Source organism: Pangasianodon hypophthalmus, chromosome 23 (genome assembly GCF_027358585.1).
Source record: "Pangasianodon hypophthalmus isolate fPanHyp1 chromosome 23, fPanHyp1.pri, whole genome shotgun sequence".
Lineage (NCBI taxonomy): Eukaryota > Metazoa > Chordata > Actinopteri > Siluriformes > Pangasiidae > Pangasianodon > Pangasianodon hypophthalmus.
This window is the reverse complement of record NC_069732.1, coordinates 2,924,777-2,944,913: the sequence shown is the minus strand read 5'-3', so window position 1 is coordinate 2,944,913 and position 20,137 is coordinate 2,924,777. Positions and strand designations below refer to the sequence as shown.

The 20,137-nt window shown below is 41.6% G+C and overlaps 1 protein-coding gene across 3 annotated transcripts in view; it reads right to left on the bottom strand.

Moving 5' to 3' along the window:
- hdac5 (histone deacetylase 5) overlaps window positions 1-20,137 on the bottom strand; it is a 104,514-nt gene that overhangs the window by 68,954 nt on the left and 15,423 nt on the right. For 2 of the 3 annotated variants that reach the window (XM_053228266.1, XM_053228268.1), the window contains exon 1: window positions 745-1,573. In XM_053228266.1, the coding sequence (XP_053084241.1) occupies window positions 745-856 (112 nt within the window). In that variant the 5' untranslated portion in view covers window positions 857-1,573. Of the gene's footprint in view, window positions 1-744; window positions 1,574-14,948; window positions 15,173-20,137 lie in introns of those variants that run through there. The other variant, XM_053228269.1, reaches the window with a different exon arrangement.

The following is a 20,137-nucleotide window of genomic DNA, read 5'->3' as shown; positions in this document are numbered from 1 at the left end:
CCGTGGTAAAACAAGTTGAGCCAAAATTAAAACTAACCATTTCTACACGATTGTAAATATGTGCAGTCGCTTCGTACAGTACGGACTCGGTCGTCTCTAGAGCAAGAATTCCTGGTTTGAACACCGGGAAACCCCCCTTCTGATGACGCACCTTGGACTACGACTACTTCGGGGGCGGATACGCGATGTGTTCCCCATCCGTATTCCGACAAATTCCTGACAAATTCCTTCGCTAACACTGGTTAGTAATTGGTTAATTATTAGCTGAGGAATCCCAATGATTTCATGACATAACTACGTAATCCGTCCTGAGTATTGTAATCGTGAAACAATGACGGATGTAAAAGTGACTCTTTGTGAATTCTTTTTTAAAAGGCTTGTAAATACTGCACTCCAGATTATTACTAAATGTCAGTAGATTTTATGAGCTAGTTTTGTGTCGGGAATACCACTCGGATTAAAAAGCCTGCCCAAAAGTTTGCCTTTGTTTTTTTTTTGCCCAAAATGTAGCTTGCCCATTAACATCTGGCAGATTTCAAACAATCAGTTTAGCCGTAACAAAACCAAGCAACAACAAGACAAACAAGACACAAACACACAGAACTTCAAAGGCGAAGTCGAGCAATGCCAAAACACAAGCGTCAGGCATCTCTGTTTAAATCCCATCCATCACTAACCCCATTTGTTTTGTTTCTCTCTCTCGCCCCTTTCCCCCGTCTGTGGTCTCGCCCCAGACGCACTCACCCGTGCTGGGCATGCTGGTGCCGGTCGTGCTGTCCGAAGAGAAACAGGATTCAGTCTCGTAGATGGTCTGCAACATGGCGCACAGCCCCGGCACGGTCGGCTTCAAAAGCATGCCGGGCAGCGGCACCGCCCACAAACGAACGGATACGCCGAAGGACGACTCGCAAAAAAGTCAGAGAGCCGAATCAGCATTTGAGTGTGGAAAAATAAAGAGCCGGTGTTTTGAGGGAAAGAAACAGATTTCCGAATGCCAGTGCCTTGCTTTAATCCGTTAATTCACACTGAGAAAGTAACGAGTCGTTTACTTTGTCCGCTAGTCCCATGATCGCTCGAGCGCTCTGAATAAAGCCTGCTCAGTGTGACAGATTCACACCGCTTAGAATTCACACAGAGAATTAACACGCTGTGCTGTACAATCCTGCCGAGGGTCCGGAGCAGATCTCTGGTTCAGACTGTCCTAACTCCGGAGACTGGCTGCATGCCTCCAGAGAGAGAGAGAGAGAGAGAGAGAGAGAGAGAGGAAGCGTCGATCTCTCGTCCTGATCCAGTCTATCAAACACCAGTTGAGTTGTTCAAACGCGCAGCCTGAAGTCAAACCAGCCTCCGCTTTCCTGTCCTCTGGTCATTCAGATTGTTGCCCACACCTTCCCCTTGCTGTGTGTGGCAAAGGAGCGAGTGAGTGAGAGAGAGAGAGAGATGTGAAAGAGAGTCGAAGAGAGAGAGAGAGATGTGAGAGAGAGAGCGAGAGAGAGAGAGAGAGAGAGTGGAGCGGCGGCGTTTACAAACAGACTGGGCTGCTTCACGGAGCTGGAAATAGCTGCCGAGCGACAGGGGAGGGGAGGGACTACGATATAAATAGAGACGGGAGCTGAACGCTCGACTGGAGCGAGGGGGGGGGAGAGAAAGAACAAGAGAGTGTTAAAGGAGAGAGAGTGTGTTAGAGCAAAGAGAGAGAGAGAGAGATGGAGAGAGAGAGAGAGAATGTCAAAGAGTGCAAGCATGAGAAAAGTGAGGGAGGGGAGAGAGGGTGAGGAAGAGAGAGAGAGAGAGAGAGAGACGGAGAAAGAGATAGCATGAGGGAAGGAGAGAGCGAGCTAAACTGAGAGAGGGAGAGAGAGAGAAAATGAGATGCAGAGAAGGAATAAGAAAGAGGGTGAAAGAGAGAGGAGACGACTGTGTGGTGAAGTGAGCTACACAGGGAAAGGGAGAGAGTGAGAAAGATGGAGAAAGACAGAAAGAGAAAGGAAGAAAGACAGAGATACTGAGAAAGGAGAGATAGAGAAAGACAGCAAAAGAAGAGAGAGAAAGAGAGAGGAAATGAGAGAAATAGGGGAGAGAGAAAGAATGAGAGGAATTCTTTCTCTCAAGGGAGGAGTGGAAAGTGGACTCTATCATATCATGCAATTAAAACGAAGTCGATCAACAGCACTGCTACCACAACACACACACACACACACACACACACACACACACAAACACACAGAGGCTATTAAGACCTGTACAATCATTGCTATTGCAATACAGCTTTTGCAATTGCGACATCACAAAATATGCAAATTAGTCTCAATGGTTGTGGAACATCCGCGAAACAAGTTACATCATGTTCTCACTTACGCTATAGCAGCTATAAAGTCGTTCGCTCACCAGCTTCTCTTTTCTCTCTCTTCAAGTCAACGAGACAAAAAAAAAAAACGCAGCTTGTCGTGTTAGTGCGAAACCGCAAAGCGTAAACTCCTCTGTCCTGAAGATGTCGGAAAACTTAAAGCTACAGCTTTACCTCTGAGTGTTACAAAGCGCTGACACTGGAGACTCCTTCCATAAATGTTACATAAACGTCTCCTTACAGAAAACTTCAGCGTATCAGAGATTACACACGTTTTTAATCTTTTCGTATCTAGCGTTCGCTGTGAATGAGCTGTTGCCATAGAAACAATAACGCATTAGAAGGAGCGCATTAATACAAACGTGTGACTATAGCAGCCGCGCTACTGTCAGAGCCGCTGTTACAGAAAACGAATCAATACCTTCTGACCAATCAGAATCCAGATCTCCAGAACTCGGCAGCGCTGTGGTGTAAATGAATATTAACACAATGTCAGTGTGTTATTTTTGTGCGTACGCTGCAGCCCTGATGTCGTCATCATCATTCACCCGGAGCAGGACTGCTGCCCTGTCACACAGTTAACGTGCGTCAGCGGCTCGGCTACAGCAAACACAGAGGTCAATATCACACACACACACACACACACACACACACACACACACATATGGGTCAGGAGGCTTTCACCGTCCACTCAGCTGTCTGCGCCTTCTCAACGTACGATAACGACTACACACACGCTGCAAAATTATAACATGACAACGAAGTACAACATCGGCTTCAATCGCTTATTTCATCATTCACTTTAATCCATTTATTTATTTATTTATTTATTTTTTAACTATTTTAATAGCCGTGTTTCAAAATACACACTTATGTCCTATTTTAGGTGAATTTAGACATATTTCTTAGTATGTAATATTCTCAAAAACATGCCACAGACGTTATTTTGTGCTTTTATTGTGACGTTTCGGTTCTTTTTCTTACACATTATTTTTATAATTATGATGAAAATGTATTCTTTCCTCATAAAACTTTCATAAACATTTATTCATATTTATTCATAACTCGCTCCAAAATGGACAGCATTTAGTCTCGCCTTTCATCTATTCACAGTGTAAAACTATTAGCAAAATGTGTGAAAATATTAGCAAAAAGGGGCGTGGCTTCAAAACACACACAAGCTAATTGAACATAAAGATAAGTTTGATCTGTAGCTCCGTTTCTGTTTCAGAACTTTTACTTTTACGAACGTTACATTAAAATAAAAAGAAAACATTACGATAAAGTTAAAAAAAACCACATTAGCAACATGTTGTTGTTTACGTTCGAGCGTAAACAACCGCAACTTGCGACACGTGTTTGCAGTGAACGTCTCTACTGCTTCTGTTTTTCTTTTCTTTTTTAAAATTTTTTTATTTTTTTGGGAGAGTGGGAGTGGAAGCAGCTGGTCCCGGATCGCTGGAAAAGAGGATAAAACTAGAAGCGAGTCTAAATTAGGTCTCCACGCCGCTGTATTCTTAGCAGCAGCCGTTGTCATGACCACTGCGGTTAAAACGGGCTCGAGAGCCGCCGGAGATCAAAGGGCGACTCTGACAGAGAGCGTGCACACACACACACACACACACACACACACACACACACACACGGTCATGTGTAAAACAACACGTCGCAGACTGTGTGTGTGTGTGTGTGTGTGTGTGTGTGTGTAAAACCCATTACTGTTAGGTGCGGCTGCATGATACAAGGTTCATGGCATCACCTGACCCTGAGCTCTACTTTAACTCCAGTTTATTAATGATTAAATAAAAATATGTGCAAAAGAAAAAAAAAAGCTCAGAGAGTTCTACTGTATCTGCTATTAAACCGTAACCCAGATGGATCCTTATAGCACAAAGGTCTCACAAAGTAAATTTTTAATCAAATGAGTCGCCTTTTTTTGCTTAATAATGTAAGCTAACGAGCTAATGTAGCTAGTTAGCGCTTGCGGAGAAATTCGTCTAGCTAACTTAGCTAAAACAAAACACGTGCAAGCTAACGTCATTTATTCTCATTTATTCTCAGTCATTTAACTCATAAAGCGAGGAAATAAAACTCGTACATGGATGGAATTTATTAACTCACACGTCTTTAATTCCTCACAAGATTCCTAAACATTTTATTTTAGGTTTCCAGGATCCATAATTTACTCGGAAGTTTCTGGAATTCTTCGCTTGTTCAAAGATTCTTCTCTCGAAAGGTTCAGGAATGCTTTACTACCTCAGACGGTTCCAGGACCATTTTATTTCCTCGGAATGTTCAGGAACCCTTTCTTTAGAAGGTTACTGAGAGGATCTGGGAACCCTTTATTTCTTCCTTTCCTTAGAAAGCTCTGGAATTCTTTCTTTCCTTAGAAGGTTACAGCATTCTTCCCTTACTCAGAAGATTCAGGCACCTTGCTTTCGACTCGTCCCAGAACAGCAGTAAAATCAGTAAATCAATGCTTTGATGTAGGTTACGCTCTGTCAAATCAAGAGAGACAGATTTCAAAAGAAAAAGGGAGAGATAGAGATAGACAGGAAGAGATAGAGAGACACAGAAAAAGAAAAAGAGAGAGACAGAAAGAGAAAAACAGAAAGAGACAAACAGAAAGAGACAGAGAGACAAAAGAGAGAGACAGAAAGAGAGACAAATGAGAAAGAGAGACAGAAAGAGAGGCAGAAAGAGAAAGAGACAGAAAAAGAGACAGAAAGAGAAAGAGAGAGGCAGAAAGAGAGACAAATGAGAAAGAGACAGAAAGAGAGGCAGAAAGAGAAAGAGACAGAAAGAGAAAGACAGAAAGAGAAAGAGAGACAGAAAAGAGAAAGAGACAGAAAAAGAGAGAGGCAGAAAGAGAAAGCGACAGAGAGATAGAAAAACAAAACAGAGACACAGAGAAAGAGAAAGAAAGAGAGAGAAAGAGAAAGTGAGAAGCAGAAAGAGAAAGAAAAACGAAACAGACACAGACAGAAAGAGTGAGTTAAAAATAGAGAGACAGTAAGAGAGAGAGAGAGAGAGAGAGAGAGAGAGAGAGAGGGGAGGCCATTTTGATTGTGTACTTTCAGTCAGTCATTACATATTCCTCTGATCTGCTGCCATCCATGACACCCCTCCCCCACCATACACACACACACACACACACACACACACACACACACACACACACAGACACATACAGACACATACAGACACACACACACAGACACAGACACAGACACACACAGACACAGACACACACAGACACAGACACACACAGACAGACACACAGAGACAGACACACAGAGACAGACACACACACCTGTTGCTCTTGATTGTGATCAGACCCATCAGTGTGGTCCAGGATGTTTATTAACCCCTACGTCACCCTTTTCCCTCCCGCATCAACGAGCCGAGTGTTTGGGCTGCAACGGCATGATGAGTGATGAGGCGAGAACCGGGCCGAGTAACACACACACACACACACACACACACACACACACACACACACACACACACACTCACTCCTCACAGCCTCAACTCGCACCACACACACCGTTATTTCCAGGCGAATCTACCTTTCAGGCTTTCTGACGTGAGCTGAGGTATATTTGGCAGGAGGAAGGCGGGGGGAGGGCAGTGTGCGCTTTATCGAGGTTTATTTAAAACACAACGGACTGCAGTGTTCTACAGCGCTAACGTCATTTACACACGCACTATATCCACAGGTATATCTCTAAAAGGTCTCTATAGAAACAGGACATGCGGTACACCAGTGCTCTTTATTTCCACAGAAGGTCACAGAACTCTCGATTTCCTCAGAAGGTTACAGAGATACTTTATTTCCTCAGAAGCCTCCTCAGTTTTTTATTTTTCTCAGAAGGTTCCTGGACTCTTTATTTCTTCAGAAGGTTCCTGGACTCTTTACTTCTTCAGAAGGTTCCTGGACTCTTTACTTCTTCAGAAGGTTCCTGGACTCTTTACTTCTTCAGAAGGTTCCTGGACTCTTTACTTCTTCAGAAGGTTCCTGGACTCTTTATTTTTTCAGAAGGTTCCTTGACTCCTTATTTCTTCAGAAGGTTCCAGCATTTGATATTTCCTATAAGTTTAGAAGTTTAAGAAAGTTTACGAAAGCTTTACGCTGAAGTTTCCAAAACTCTTTACTCCTTTAGAAGATTCAGAAAGCCTTCATTTCATCGGATGGTTCCAGAAACATTTACTTCTTTACAATTTCCAGGACTTTATTTCTTCAGAAGGTTACGGAATTATTTCTTGGCTCAGGAAGATCTGAAAGCCCATATTTCCTCAGAAGCTTCCATGTCTCTTTATTTTACTCAGAAGGTTTCTGGACTCTTTAATTCCTCAGAAGGTTCTTGGACTATTTTGTTTAATCAGAAGACTACAGAATTTCATAATTCATGAGAAGCTTCCCAAATCATTGATTTCTTCCAGGACACTTTATTTCATCAAAGCTTCCAGAGACCTTTATTTCCTCAGAAGAACCTGGAACTCCTTACTTCCTTAGAAGGATCGAGATCTCTTTATTTCCTCAGAAGGTTTCAGGATCCTTCATCTCTTCACAAGGTTTCAGAACTCTACTTCCTCAGAAGTTTAAGGGGCCTTTTGTTTCTTCAGAAGGTTTCAGAAAGGCACATTTAAAAATAGGTCTGACATTTGTATGGTGCTTCACCTCAGACGTTGTTTACTGTATTCTCCTAAACTGACCAAACTCAGAAGATCAGCCGATTGCTCTGCTGAGAACCTCTGACTCTGCGGCACAACATTAATGAGTTATTTGTTACCATCACAAACTATCGCTTCCAGTCTGAAAGGCCAGAAGGTCGACATGGCTTTAGACTCTTGCATGCTAAGTTTAGAGACAGCTATGCTAAGCGCAGCTAGCGTTTGTCCAACATGGATGGCATTATTTCAAACTCACAGGCTACGTACTACAATGTACAAAATAATAAATTAAAGGAGACAGCAACTCAGGAGACATATTTACAAACAAGACTAGTTGAAAAATAGCTAGCTGCAAATGTGGATATGTTTTAGCACTGACGTAGCTAGACGCACTCTCTGAGACACTTGTGTGTTTTCTCGTAGCTAAAACGGTGATTTATTAGCCGAGACGGATGCAACACTGATCCCATGTGAAAAGCCTTCATCAGAAGAGCGCTGAAGCACTCAGATATATTTAACGTGTCTAAAATGTAAAGTGCAGAAAGACGTTTAAATATAGTATTTATCTCTGCGTCATTGATATCTGGATTAAAGGCAGCACTTTGTGGGCTGTTGTTTTGTTCCTCTCCTTCCTCCGTGAGTCCTACAGGGACACAAGCACTAGTCCACAAACAGCAAAACAAAAAAAGACGTCACTAGCGTGTGTGTGTGTGTGTGTGTGTGTGTGTGTGTGTGTGTGTGTGTGTGTGCTCGCCCACTCAGAAAAACTCGGACTGCTTTAACGAATCCTCAGAGGGACAAATCCACTGTTTTAATTTGGCCAGAGAAGTAAAAAAAACAAATAGGATTCATTATTCTGTTATTGTCATTGTTACTGTCGCCTCTGAGAAGAAAAAGAAGAAGAAGAAGAAGGAGATCTGCTAATTAATTTCTCCATTTCTTATTGATTTCTGAAGAGGAATTGAGCTGAGATTTCTCCCGGTTAGCTCGGGTTAATTAGCTCATTAACATGAAAGAAACTGATGTATAAAGGATGTGTTTTTTTAAAACAGGAAATGAGCAAATGTGATATGATTTAGCGCCGATTCGATATTTAATTTAATTTAAAAGTGTTAGGACTGATAGGCCACGCCTCCTTCACTGGGACTGACAGACACATAAGCCATGCCTCCTTTCCTAGAGATGACAGATGGAGAGGCCACACTGCCTTTCCTGGAACTCACAGACACGTAGGCCACGCCTCCTTCACTGGGACTGACAGATGGAGAGGCCACGCCTCCTCCACTGGAACTAACACAGACAGAAACATAAGCCACGCCTCCTTCAGTGGCTCTGACAGGTACATAGGCCACGCCTCCTCCACTGGAACTAACACAGACAGAAACATAAGCCACGCCTCCTTCAGTGGCTCTGACAGGTACATAGGCCACGCCTCCTTCACTGGAACTAACACAGACAGAAACATAAGCCACGCCTCCTTCAGTGGCTCTGACAGGTACACAGGCCACGCCTCCTCCACTGGAACTAACACTGACAGACACATTGGCCACACCCACTTCCATGGCTCTGACAGCTACAAATGCCACAACTCTTTCACTGGAATTGACACTGACAGATAGAGAAGCCACGCCTCCTTCACTGTGACGTGGCACTGACAGAAACACCGGCCACGCCCCATTCAATGGCTCTGCGCAGGTACACAGGCCACACCTCCTCCAGCTCGACAGGTAAAACTAATCCTGTCTGAATAGGGGTTTCAGTAAAACCCAGATCATCAGGTTCACGAGAACCAATTAGCATGTATAATCAGGTCCAGAAATAAAGTGTGTCTTTACCGAACGCGTCAAAAAGGAAGTGAAAGCGTCAGCTGGCTGTGTGGTGTGAACTTCTTTCCCCTCGGTGTTTATCTCCAACACCGTCTCCGCATCTTACAGCACGGGAACAAGCGACGTGTTAAACACCGTCCTCATCAAGACGTCCATCAGCGTTACAGACACACACACACACACACACACACACGCAAGCTTTTTAATCATGTGATGACTCATATCAAAGTATAGACAGAAGAACTCGCATCCCAAGTGTGGATTTACGTGCTTAGACTAACACACACACACACACACACACACACACACACAGGAAGCATAGTGATTCTCTCTTCTCAAACAGAGCAGGGCGATGAGTCATCTGCCGCACAGCACCAGCTGCATCGCTCTGCCTGGGCAGATAACACGCGCACACACACACACACACACACACACACACACATACATTTACTTATTTATTTCCCTGATTCAAATATTAACACAGGCACATAATGACGGCAACCTGGAAGGAGAAGCCGAGCTCCCTGCAGTGCTCTAAAGAAAGCGCTTCTGCAAACACATCCGTCACTCGCAGTTTATCCGATTTTTATTCCGACTTCCTTGTTCCTTCTCACTCCAGGCAGGCGTTTGGGTCGTTGACTCCGAAAATTCACTCACAGCTTAGCTTTCTCGCAATTCAATAGTTACACGAGCGCAAATGCTACACGATCGACACCGTTCTCCAACCGAATCCCACTAACCAATCAAGATCACGATTTGAATATAACTTTTTGTGTAACCTTAACTTTAATTTCACACCACATTAATATACACTATATGACTAAAAGTATGTGCACCCCTGACCATCACACCCATATGTTCTTTTTGAATATCTCATTCAAGATTTATTCCCCCTTTACTGTTATAATAAGCTCCACTCTTCTGGGAAGCTTTCCACTAGATGTTGGAGCGTGGCTGTGGGGATTTGTGTTCATTCAGCTACAAGAGCATTAGTGAGATCAGGCGCTGATGTTGGGATGTCGAGGAGGTCTGGGGTTCAGTCGGTGTTCCAGTTCATCCCAAAGGTGTTCAGTGGGGTTGAGGTCAGGGCTCTGTGCAGGACACTCGAGTTCTTCCACTCCAACCTTCACACACCATGTCTTCATGGAGCTCGCTTTGTGCACAGGAGCATTGTCATGCTGGAGCAGGTTTGAGCCTCTTAGTTCCAGTGAAGGGAAATTGTAACGCTACAGCACACAGAGACGCTCTATACAATTGTGAGCTTCCAAGTTTGTGGCAACAGTTTGGGGAAGAGCCACATATGCGTCTGATGGTTGGGGTGCATATACTTTTGATCATATAGTGTATGTTTATGTATATAATACCAAAAACTGCTAAACAAAATGGTGTAGAAACGTCTCTACACTTTTACCCTTATTAAGAATCAATGAATCATCGAAGAATATGCATGAATAGGCGAATTTACAGCACACAATGAGCCACCCTTTTCCCTCATCACTTTATTTATCAACGACCTTCTGAAATTAAAAATCATTTTAACCGACACTGCAGGTTTTTCGGCATGTTATCGTTGAGGAAGTGTGTACAATGTTAGTGCATGTTTTGGTATATACTTTTGTTGCCACTGATATGAGATTGTTAAACCATCAACGACATCACCAAAGTGCGGACTTTAGGGTGCTGTTTGGGACAAAGCCAAATGCAACCGAGACCAACGCGTAGCATGTAGCTGCTCACAAACTTCACAAGACGAACAAACGTGCAGGTCTCAGCGAACTGGATCAAGGCTGCTGATTCTCAGCATTTATCCAGTCTAATAAAACAGGCTAAAATAGCGATGAATCAGTTTTCGCTTTAATAACGCTTTAACAAGATGATTAGTCCACTACTGGTCAATTAGTAAAAATTAATAGTCATTAATACAACAGACTAAACAGCATTTAATCTTTATTAAATTAGGTTAGGATAACATTAGGGTTATTTCTTTGACCGATCTACACTACAATTCAGAGTCGGGGAAAAAATAAATAAATAAATAAATAAAATCAAGCATCCAACACATCCTAAAACTCGCTCCAAAGGTAAAAAATGTAGATTATGTAACCCTGTTGTTTTTTATGACGCTTTCAACTGTGCCATAATTCTGCAGCTCAGACTGGAGGAAGGTCATGTGAAGCAACTCTTATGTGCCTTAATAAAAGTCCCCATCACACAGGACCAGTTCCTGTGAGGCACACACTGTGTCAAAAATGTTCTTTTTGTGTTTTTTGGGTACAGTCTGTGATTTTCTGTGCAACAAAAAGCTCTCATCGTGGCTGAACACGCCGAGCCTTCTTGCTTCTTCTTCCTGGATCGTCACGTGGCTCTGTGGTTACCAGCCCCTTGCTCGGAAAACCAGACCTCCAAAAAAAAAAAAAAGAAAAGAAAAAAAAACAAACAAACAAAAAAAAAAAACGACCCCTAAGGGCAGCCCTGCCTGTGAAACATTTCCGTTAGTTAAAAGTTTGGAACAAGCTGGGAAGTTTGCGGAATGTCTAGTTCCTGTTTTCGTTTATGTTATAGCAGCTATAAAGAGTCTCTCCCTCATCAGCCTCTCTTTTTTGAAAAAAAAAAAAAAACCACAGGTGATAAACACGTTACCGAGAAACCGCAAAGTGTAAACTCCTCTGTCCTGAAGACGTCGGAAATCTTAAATTACAGCTTTACCTCTGACACTGGAGACTCCTTCCACAAACACTAAATAATCGTCTCCTTACAGAAACTTCACCATAGCATCCGCTGTACGAGTCCCTGTGAATGAGCTGTTACTATAGAAACGATAACGCATAAGAACGAGTGCATTAATATAAACCTGTGACTTGCAGCTGCACTACTGTCAGAGCTGCTGTTATAGAGAATTCATCAACACCTTCTGACCAATCACAATCAAGCATTCAACAGTGCTGTGGTGTAAATATCCTGATCTACGGCTTTCTTGTCTTGTAACAGAGCTGAGTCGAGTCTTTGGGACTTTTATTTGCACAGAAAATTGTAGATTATATAATCCCGTCAAACAAGATGGTGAAATGTTCAGGTTTTCTATCATCTTCCTCAGAAAACTGCAACTCCTCATCTCAGTAGAAGCGCGCCGCCATTTTGTTTAAGCTGATGGCAACGAAACATGCTAGTTACTGTTTAATACCGGTTTCCTTACATCTGTTTAGCGCTACAGAGCACTTGGAGAATCTGTAATGTAAAAAATTTAGAGACTAATGCTGGTTTGAACAAGTGCTGGAATGAGAGGAGTAAGCGCAGAAACAATAAAGACGTTTGTATGTAAATAAATGTAAATAAATCCTAAAAAATATAAAGAATATATAAAGAATGATCACTACAAAATACAAAAGTGTTAGTAGGTGTAATCTGAAGCATGTTTGATCCACAGTCTACAAGCTACTAAAATTGAAATTAGCCCGTAAAAGAAAAATATAAAAACAAGAATGTTCCAGATTTGCTTAGAGCGGCATTTCTGATTAACGTTTTAATCTTTAATTAAATTAATCTTTAATTAATCTTTAATTATTCCAGCGCTGCTTCACTGTTTGCTTCATGGTGCACGTCAAACGACGACTGATGAAGCTGACATTTGGATTCTGAAGACTGAAGACTGAAAAGCGATGACCACTTATAACAGGCTCAAATCGTAACGGGAGGGGTGCCAATAATTGTGATCCAGTGTTTTATTTTGTTTTGTTTTTTTTTTTTAAATTTACTTTTTTAATTTCCTTAGAATAAATTTACAAAAGGGGGCTTTGTATTTTCAGTGTGAGATTACGCTAATTAACCATAAAGGTATTTGTTTTTACCCAAGGGTGCCAATAATTATGAAGCTGATAATACACAACCCTTAACTGACCTGATGTTTTGTGCATGCAACAAAATGTCATACGAGAGAACACACACACACACACACACACACACACGAGTACCCTGAGTGGCGTCAGCCGGGCCGAGCGGCCCAATGAGCGTTCGGCCCTCGGGCAGCGGAGGAGTGAAGCGCAGGGTTGCCACGGCAAACAGTGACATTCACCGACGTCAGCGGAGGGACGGGAGGTTAGTAAAGGTCTACACGGCCGTCACCGCTTCTAATTATAAACCTCAGAGAAGGGAGGAGAGACGGAGTTTGTGTGTGTGTGTGTGTGTGTGTGTGTGTGTCTGTGTGTGTTTGGAGTTGCCGAATGAACAAGTGAATCAGAAATGGACACACGGAGCAGGAAAACAGGGAAAGGTCGAGCAGCAAGATATTTTTAATACTGCTAAAACGACGCATATACGGTGTTCGGAAGTTCTAAAAAAACGCACATCGCAATTTAAAGATTTGGGACACAATCGATATTAAAAAACACACAATCGATATTAAAAAAAAAACACAACCGATATTAAAAAAACACACAACCGATATTAAAAAAAACGCACAACCGATATTAAAAAAAACGCACAACCGATATTAAAAAAAAACACACAACCGATATTAAAAAAACGAACAACCGATATTAAAAAAAAACACACAACCGATATTAAAAAAACGAACAACCGATATTAAAAAAACGAACAACCGATATTAAAAAAACGCACAACCGATATTAAAAAAACGCACAACTGATATTAAAAAAAAACACACAACCGATATTAAAAAAACGCACAACCGATATTAAAAAAAAACACACAACCGATATTAAAAAAACGCACAACCGATATTAAAAAAACGCACAACCGATATTAAAAAAAAACACACAACCGATATTAAAAAAACACACAACCGATATTAAAAAAACACACAACCGATATTAAAAAAACACACAACCGATATTAAAAAAAAAAACACACAACTGATATTTAAAAAAAAAAAAAAAAAGCTCTGAATGACTTGTGTATCGATCTTTATAATTATAAATGGATCCAAATGAATATATTACAACTTTATATTATATACACAAGTTGCCGACATTACCCAGAATGCCGTTCGACTCCCTGCTGATAGTGGTCCAACGGGATTTAGCCCTCACTTCTTCTCTACCTAAAGAGAGCGATGCGGCGGCGCTTTAGTCTGTCCAGCTCTCTCGCCTTCTCATCTGTACGCTCTGCTCAAACAGATCAGCTTCCAAAGCTTCCACGCTAACACCGCCGCGCTTCGAACTCACAGACCAGCCGACTGCGTCGTAAACCTGCACTGCATTCTGGGACTTCGAGTCCAGCGTTTGCTTCAACGTATCCACTGGATTTCTCACTAACGCGTCGTTATATGGCTGGAAAACGGTGAGTGAGAAAAAAGTTTTGTTTTTAGGAGCTAACAGTGAAAACTGACCGTGATCTGTTAACTCCTGCACCAGCGACGCCCAGCTGTGACATCACCGCGCGAACATCTCACAGAAATATTTAAAAAAACGCAACATTAACCGACAAATCACCAAGCGTTTCATGAATATCTGATTACAGACACATTTAATAAACGAAAAGGAGTTGAGGAAAAAAAATACAAGTCCACAGATCTGTAATGAGACCTCGGAGAGAGGGAATGGGAGTAGATGTGACGTCACTCCGCAGGACTGAAGCGATGACGTGGATAAAAGCCGAATGCACAAATGCATAAACGTATAATCGTATAAATGGAAATGCAGTGTTGAGGGGACGAGGATGAGATTTTGCGTGTGCTGAAGGTGAAACTTTAAATAGAAATGGCGACGCAAACATGAGAACAAGATCTGTGGACTTTCTCCAGAAAACACTCAAGAAAACATGTTAAAAATGTTGAAATTAATAAAGCTGTGAAAATTAAATTGCCCGATGCTGCTAAACTGGATTATTGCTATTTATTTATTTTTAATTTTTGAACCTTCGTGGCTTGCTGTAATATTGTCATTCGGCTGTGCTGCATTATTTAGGTTACTACACATTAACAGTTTAAATCCCTACCTAAGGGTTTTGCTGTGTAATTAGCACTGAGGCGTGCGCCGGGGTGCGACTGTGGGATCGTGGGATATTGTTTGACTCGCATGAATTTTAAAGCAGCGATCGGTTTGTGACGGGAACGGAGCTGAGAGCGGCAGAGGAAAGAGCCTCACCTGGAGTGTTGGATGAATTCATGGATCTCACGTCCCCTCTGGCTCCACAGGTCCGTTCTCAGGCAAGGTGAAAACGATCTCCAGAGGGAGTGCGTGTGTGTGTGTGTGTGTGTGTGTGTGTGTGTGTGTTTCCACGAGGTTCTGGAAGGCCAGGGGGTCTACAGCGGGTCCTCGCTGTCAGCCATGACTGCAGATCTGAGTAGAGCGGCTGTGATGATCACACACTGCAAAAACGACAGAACAAACAGGAAGTGCTGCTCTGGTTTATTGGGTTTTTTTTTTTTTTTTTTTTGAACCAAAGTCTGTCCTAAAAATAAATAAATAAATAAGTAAATAAATAAATAAACTCGATCCACTCATCAGCTGAGGATGAGACGTTAATTCTACCTAATTAATTAGAAAATGGTACGTCGCTCTGATGGACATGAATGAAAGTCAGGACATTAACTGTCAGCACTAACTGACTGATCGTAAGCTCCGCCCATGCTTAGTTACTGTTGCTATGCACATCATGCATGTTAGGCAAGTCTGTGTCATGCTGTTATAGGAAAATAATCAGTGACAGGGTGAGCAACTGTTACCACCCTGATTATTTTCCAATAACAGCACTATAATACTTTACTCCTCTTATAGTACAGAGATCCCAGTTTTACATATTTTTAGTTTTGCACAAACTATTATCCATTTATAGTTACATCTAACGATGACAAACATCGTTAGAAAAAAAAAAAAACACTTACATTATATCAGCTAAAACACTTGTTCCTTCAATAACCTCTGCTTTTACTCTCTAAGAGGTCTGTCACGTTCCCGAGAAACCGAGAATACCGAGATTGTTACAAAGCGCTGACACTGGAGACTCCTTCCATAAAAGTTAAAGCACTAAAGTTCATTAGACAAAAAAAATAACTCTCCCAACATAAGGACGCTAACCATAGACACGGAAAATAAAGCTGTATAAGTATGTGGAGAAAAACCAGCACACACACACACACACACATTCATTCCAAACATCACTGCTCGCTTTTCTTTTACTCTTGGGTCACATGGTATTCCCACTGTGTAGCGCAGCAGCAGCAGATATTCTGCTCGACTGTTCTCCAGTTCTCGATCAGAGACAGGAGACGGTTCTACTCCTCCATCAGATTGGCTGGGCAGGATCTCGGCTCTGATGAAGTCAGAGTGAGAGGAGTGTGAAAGGCTCTTTCTGTAGTGAGGAGGTGTAGCAGGTTCGCCTCCGCCTGAAAGCAGCCAGAGAGCCGTTAATGGGATGAGTCACGCAGCCCCGGCTCTCCGCTGAGACTGCCGCACTAGAATACCCACGCTGCCTAGCAGCGCCTGCACGTACTACATTACCCACGCTGCCCGCCAGACTCCCGACGGCCTCGGCCTCTGGATCATCACGAGGCGGGCGTTTGTAGACGGTCTCATTTAAATTGCCGACGCTTTAGTCTGAGCGAGAGCGGATCCTGCTGCGGAACAAATGGCAGGTTCGGAGATGAAATGCTGAAGTACCATAGAGGGGGAAAAAAAACGCTTCTGACGAAAAAAAAAAAAAAAACAAAATTACAGACATTTCTGTTCGTTGAAAACCCACCTGACATTTACATTTACTCATTTGCAGGTCGTTGTTATGCAAAAGGACGTGCGAGTGAGTCGGAATATTCAGTGTGAGGTTTTTTTTTTTTTCTGTAACAGAGTTGAGGTGAAAGATATGAGTCATGTAGATCAAAAAACATCTCTTGAAAAAATAAATAAATAAATAAAGTCCACAATAATAAATGCATGAAGATGGAACTGGGAATATTGGGAACTGGGAATACAGGGCACTGGATACAGGGAACATAAGGAACTAGTAACATAGGAAACTGGGAAAATATGGAATTTTTAATATAGGGAAATGGGTACACAGGGAACTGAAAACATAGGGAATTAGTAACATAGGGAATTGGGAAGACAGGGAAGTGAGAATACTGGGAATTGGGAAGCCTGGGAATTGGGAACAGAGAACTCGTTACATATGAAATGGGAAGTATACAGAACTTGTAATATTCACAGAGAACTGGGAACATAGGAAAGAAGAAACAGGAAACTGAGTACATAAGATACTGTAAACATAGAGTATGGGAACAAAGGAAACTGGTAATAAAGGAAGCTAGTAATATAGAGAACTGGGAATACAGAGAACTGGGAACAGAGACAACTGGGAACACAGACAACTGGGAACAGAGAGAACTGGGAACATATTAAACAGAGAAAATATGAAACAAGAAAAATAGGAAACTGGGAACATTGTGAATTGAGTACATAAGAAACTGTAAACATAGTAAAATGGGAACAAAGGAAACTGATAAGATAGGGAACTGGGAATGTGGGGAACTGGGAACGTGGGAAACTGGGAACGTGGGAAACTGGGAATGTGGGGAACTGGGAACGTGGGGAACTGGGAATGTGGGGAACTGGGAACGTGGGGAACTGGGAACGTGGGGAACTGGGAAATTCGGGAACTGTGGGGAGATCTGGAAGGTGAGAGATTTTCTAACATAAAAAGGTTTTAAATTTTTTTTATTTTAGAAAATAAATAGTTAAAACTCAAAGCTGTTAAACTGTTTCTGCTTCTTTCACATTCAAAAGAACAAACTCTGCCATTTTTCTCGAAATGAGATAAAAGCATCGCTGCGACTGCGACCTGCTCAGAACACATTAAGGTTCAGTCAGTACGGCCCGAATGCCTCCAGAAAAAGAAACACAACAATATTCTTCAACTAGTGCCTGAAAAAAATCAGGCCTTTGGTTTCAACAGCTGCTTTGATGAGCAGCACTGGAGCTGGAAGAAGAACTGGGGGTTTGGATCTGTCCGTTTCCTCTCCCTCCGTGTCCTCTGTCCTCACCTGCTGGACACAGTGTGTAACTGCACACACACACACACACACACACACACACACACACACACACACACACACACAGGAAGTAACTCCAGGATCCCTCATGTCGGCTCAATCACAACACTTCCTGCCCTAAAAACGGGGAAGTTCCTGCCATTGACCGACTGCCTGCTAACCTCGCGTTTCCACTTCCACTGCTCCGAGTCACAAATAACTCCACATTGTTCAAGGCTTTCCATCCAACTCGGCTCATTCCCAAATTTGCAAAGTCTGAAACCCTGAGAGATAATTAGGAAATTTTAAAGAACTAAACAAAAGTCTCTAAAAGGTTTTTGCAATTTTTGAGTTTTTGAGACAGAAAGAAAGAAAGAAAGAAAGAAAGAAGAGATAAATGAGATTTTTTTGGAAAACATCGTTCTTCAGAATATTCCCAAAACATTAAGCGTGTTCACACAGGGAACTGAGCACATAAAAAAATCGGAAATATCGGGAAACGGGAGCGTGGAACACTGAGTACACATGAAACTGGGGCTGTAGAAACCGGAAACATACGGAACTGGACATACTAAGAACTGGGAACATAGAGAATTGAGAATATAAGGAACTGCAAACAAAAGAAACTGGGAACGTAAGGAAAGGGAAACACGGGGCACTGGAACTACAGAGAACTGGGAACAGAGAGAACAGAGTACACATTAAACTGGGAATGTTGGGAACTGGGAACACTGGAGATGGATTTGGAAAAGAAATTTGTTTTTCTGGAATAAATCTGGAAATGTTTATATATTGAGGTTATTTTTTTTTCTTTTTACTTTAACATGTTATTATATTTATAATATTTAGAACACTAGTGTAATTTCTGTGATCTTAAAGTGCTTCAGTTAAAAAAAAAAATAAAAAAAAAGGCATTTTAACAATTTAGTAGATTTAAAAGAAAACAATATTGGATATCGGCTGATACGGAAGGTTTCATCTAAAACCTTCCAAAATCCCTGTATCTAGAGAAGAAAGAAAGATCGTATCTTGGAATTGGGAGAAGAATGACATTAAGTACAGCCATAAAAACTCAAAAAAAAAAAAAAAAAGTGTAAAGATAAATGTGCTTCCAATCAATTGCCAAAAAACACAGATTATGATTGAAGGTATTGTGTAATTGTGTATTAAAATGAAGTGTGTTTATCAGCACCACTCTGCTACTCCGTCAATAAAATGAATGAACATTAAACGTTAGTTATCAAACAGCAGCAGATCCACCACCTCACTGCTGGAAAAGAAGCTACTTGTGATGCAATAACATGTAATTACGTTCAAAAGGCAGTTTAAAACACTTAAAATGTGCAAAAAGGTTTGGAGGGAACCGAGCGTGTGAAACAACAGCTACTGGACTTGTGCTGTTTAGTCACTATTGTAAATCTCGATCTGATTAGCAACACCATGCAGGAGATTATTACATCAGGGGCTGTTAATAACGTTAGACTGCATGAAGATTCCCAAAGCCCAGCGTGAGTTAGCAGCTCGAGTAATAAATTAGCAACAGTACGACGCTGAGATGGTTTACACGGAGCACAAAACATAAAAGTCCACGCTGCTAAGAAAAGACAGAAAAGACGAGGAAACGTGGGAATGTGATTTCATCCTTTCAAATGAGAACACTGACAATCTTTTTAGTTCATTTACATCCTAAGGAGATCAAGTTAAAAAAGAAGGAATATATATTTATAAATATATGTATTCTTCAAGCGAAACGGCTTATTTCTTTAAATTGGAAAAGTATATATGCACCAAATATAGGATGTGGGCTGAAAGAAATGGTAACAGATATGTTAATGGAAAAGATAACTTCTATATTAAGAGATAAATATATCATTTTTGATGGAGTTTGGGGACCTTTCAAATTGTTTTTAAAATGTGGTGGAGTTGGAAAACGTGTTGATAGAAGTGTGTGTGTGTGTGTGTTTTCTCTGTTACATGGAAATTTATATATACATGTGTAATTAAAATGCAATAAAAATAAAAAAAATATAAAAGAAATTAGAACACTGACGGAACGAGGAGTTATAAACACAGCGAGGTGACAAAGTTTGCTTTCTCTCAAGCCTGGTCCGTAAATATCCAGACTTTCTCGTGTGATGAAAGCGTTCGTTAATCTCAGTAGTGGAGTCCCGCTGATGCACAACCAAGAAACAACGTACTCTCGCTGGCTACGGGTTTGGAAGCAAAGTAACAGTAATACAGCGTGTCCTGAAAGTCTCCATACGTAGGAGAAATGAACACTTTTTAGCAAAATTTAACATGCTTAGTTTA